This window comes from Trichechus manatus, unplaced genomic scaffold (genome assembly GCF_000243295.1).
Source record: "Trichechus manatus latirostris isolate Lorelei unplaced genomic scaffold, TriManLat1.0 scaffold00028, whole genome shotgun sequence".
NCBI classification, from domain to species: domain Eukaryota; kingdom Metazoa; phylum Chordata; class Mammalia; order Sirenia; family Trichechidae; genus Trichechus; species Trichechus manatus.
The window spans coordinates 19251808-19255633 of NW_004443964.1; the positions used below are offsets into that span (position 1 = coordinate 19251808).

The 3826-nt window shown below is 38.8% G+C and overlaps 1 protein-coding gene across 1 annotated transcript in view; it reads right to left on the reverse strand.

The window, feature by feature from the left end:
• Positions 1 to 3826, reverse strand: part of LOC101342993 (uncharacterized) — a 512538-nt gene that overhangs the window by 391068 nt on the left and 117644 nt on the right. Inside the window, exon 23 of the mRNA XM_023729385.1 lies at positions 3196 to 3267. Coding sequence (XP_023585153.1) covers positions 3196 to 3267 — 72 coding nt within the window. The remainder of the gene's footprint in view (positions 1 to 3195; positions 3268 to 3826) is intronic.

Here is a 3826-nt window from a genome sequence, read left to right on the forward strand (position 1 = left end):
CTAGAGGCAAACCTTGTCAATTAGACTCGAAAAAAACTAAACCATTGCCGTCGAGTCAAGTCCAACTCATAGCGACCCTACAGGACAGAGTAGAATTGCCCCACAGGGTTTCCAAGGAGTGCCTGCTGAATTTGAACTCCCTATGTTTTGGTTAGCAGCCGTAGCTTTTTACCACTACATCACCAGGGTTTCATGCTAACCATTAGAGAAATGCAAATCAAAACCACAATGAAATACAATTTCACCCTGACATTACTGGCACAAATCAAAACAGAAAATAAGAAATGTTGGAGAGACTGTGGGGAGATTGGAACTCTTACACACTGCTGGTGGGAACACAAAATGGTAAAAACATTTTGGAAAACAATATGGTGCTTCCTTAGAAAGCTAGACATAGAAATACCATATGATCCACCAATCCCACTCCTAGGAATATATTCTAGAAAAGTAAGAGCTGTCACACGAAAAGACATATGCACACCCAAGTTCACTGCAGCATTATTCACAATAGCAAAAACATGGAAACAACCTAGGTGCCCATCAGCAGATGAATGGATAAACAAACTATGGTACATACACACAATGGAATAGTATGCAACTATAAACAACAGTGATGAATCTGTGAAGCATCTCACAACTTGGATGAATCTGGAGGGCATTATGCTAAGTGAAATACGTCAAGCACAAAAGGACAAATATTGTATGAGACCATAAAAACTCATGAAAAAGTTTACACACAAAAAGAAACACTCTTTGATGGTTACGAGGGAGGGGAGAGGAGGGGAAGAACAGAAAAACACTAAACAGACAATAGTGGTAACTTTGATAAAAGGTAAGACAGTACACAATACTGGGGCAGCCAACACAACTTATCCAAGGCAAGGTCATGGAAACTCCATAGACACATCCAAACTCCCTGAGGGACCGAATTACTGGGCTGAGGGCTGTGGGGACCATGGTCTCGGGGAACATCTAGCTCAATTGGCATAACAGAGTTTATAAAGAAAATGTTCTACATCCTACTTTGGTGAGTAGCGCCTGGAGTCTTAAAAAAGTGTGAGCAGCCATATAAGATACTCCACTGGTCCCACCCTGCCTGGAGCAAAGGATAATGAAGAAAACCAAAGACACAAGGGAAAGACTGGACCACAACTACCACAGCCTCCACCAGACTAAGTCCAGCACAACTAGACAGTCCGGCTACCACCACCAACTGCTCTGACAGAGATCACAATGGAGGGTCCCAGACGGAGCTGGAGAAAAATGTAGAACAAAATTCTAACTCACACACACAAAAAAAATCCAGACTTACTGGTCTGACAAGAGACTGGAGAAACCTCGAAGAGTATGGCCCCGGACACCCTTTTAACTCAGTACTGAAGTCACTCCTGAGGTCCACAATCTTCAGCCAAAGATTAGACAGGCCCATAAAACAAAATAAGACTAAATGGGCACAGCAGCCCAAGGGCAAGGACGAGAAGGCAGGAGGGGACAGGAAAGCTAGTAATGGGAAACCCAACACGGAAAAAGGGAGAGTGTTGACATGTTGTGGGGTTGGCAACCAATGTCACAAAACAATATGTGTATTGTTTAATGAGAACTGGTTTGCTCTGTAAACTTTCATCTAAAGTACAATTTTAAAAAATTAATTAAAAAAAAGAAGAAATCAAACAATGCACTGTATTGGACAAATCTGCTGCAAAAGACCTCTTTAAAGTGTTAAAAAGCAAAGATGTCACCTTGAAGACCAAGGTGCTCCTGATCCAAGTCATATTGTTTTCAATCACCTCACATACATGCAAAAGCTGGACAATGAATAAGGAAGACCAAAGAAGAATTGATGCCTTTGAATTATGGTGTTGGTGAAGAATATTGAACATACCATGGACTGCCAGAAGAATGAACAATCTGTCTTGGAAAAAGTATAGCCAGAATGCGCCTTAGAAGCAAGGATGGCGAGACTATGTCTCACATAGTTTGGCCATGTTATTGTGAGAGATCAGTCCCTGGAGAAAGACATCATGCTTGGTAAAGTAGAGGGTCAGCGAAAAAGAGGAAGACCCTCAACGAGATGGAATGACACAGTGGCTGCAACAATGGGCTCAAGCATAACAACGACTGTGAGAATGGCGCAGGACCGGGTGGTGTTTTGTTCTGTTTTACATAGGGTCGTTATGAGTCAGAACCAACTCCACAGCACCTAACAACAACAACAAAATGAACAAAAAAAAAATTCGCATATAAAAAAAATCAATCAATCCACTGTATCAACAGACTAAGGAAGAAAAATCATAGCGTCATCTCAAGAAAGGCAGAACGAGCCCCTGATACACTTCAACATCCCTGATTCACTTGAACATGTTAACACCTCTAAGCAAGGTAGTAATAGAAGAAAATTCCTCACCCTGAAGGGGCATGTATATAACTATAAGGACAAAGAACAGATCAGTGGTCACCAGAGGTTGATGGCTAGGGGAGGGAGTAGACTAGAAAAGACCACAAGAGAACTTTTAGGAGTGATAGAGATATTCTGCAGCCCTGGTGGCATGGTGGCTAAGAACTTGGCTGCTAACCAAAAGGTCAGCAGTTCGAATTCACCAGCCACTCCTTGGAAACCCTATGGGGCACTTCTACTCTGTCCTATAGGGTGCTATGTGTTGTCATGCTGATAGTTACACAACTTTATTTTTCAGAATTCATAGGACTATATACCTAAAAAGGGTTAATTTTATTGTATGTAAATTATGTCTCAGTAAACCTAAATTTGAAAAAGAAAAAAAAAAGTAGTTGGGAGAGAGCAGTTGAAGATAGATTAGACATGAGACAGAAGAGATAGTTATACAGTCCACTACACTAGTTTTGTCAAATTTTTAAAAATTATTTTCTAATCATTCATAATCTTCTGAAAAATAAATTTAGAAGCCAAATATGTATACTTAATAATCACGAAGAACAATACATAATATAGTAACTTTCTAGTGCTATAAAGTTAAAATTACCTACAACTCTGAGTGTGTGTTAAGCTTAATAGTCTTTGCCTTATACTCAAACAAAGCTATAAAATCTAGTCTTGTATTTTTTTCATCTTCATATTGTTTCTTACTTACCTGTGGTTTCCCTGCATTGTGCTTTAACATGTAAGCCACTGTTAGTCTTTCCAAGGTAAGCAGTAGATTCATATTAAATAAAACTCACCTGCATCATTAGGAATTGTCAATGTATTAGAGACCTTAGACATAAATTCTTGAATGGTCATCTTGCCATTTTCTGTAATGCAAAATAAAATTTAGCTAAATGAAAAAATTACTGTTTCTGAATTAATATAGTTGAAGCTATCAGTAAAGTTACAATAACAGTTAAAAAACTTAGGAGTCAGCCTAAACTACTCCTTCTTGCTTACTTTCTGAATGCATATGATTATCTATTTCCAGTCATTTTACTTCCAAATACTTCTTGAACTTATCACTATATTAAATAATGCCCACAATATTACAAAAGCATCTTTAAAAATCTATGTCACCAGTCTCACTCTCTCTATTCTATTTTCTACAGTGTTGCACTATGTTGACTTCTCAGTGTTATTGTAGTTTTTAGTCTACAAAACTTGCAGATATTTTGTTTTATACACACACGTGTGTGCGTGTATGTGTGCGTGCAGTATGACAAGGTACTTTTTTTATTTTATTGTTGTACTTAAGTGAAAGTTTATAACTCAAGTTAGTCTCTCATACAAAAATTTACACACACATTGTAATGTGACCCTAACTGCTCTCCTTATACTGTGACAGCACGCTCCTCCTTTCCACCCCTGATTCCCCATGTCCAT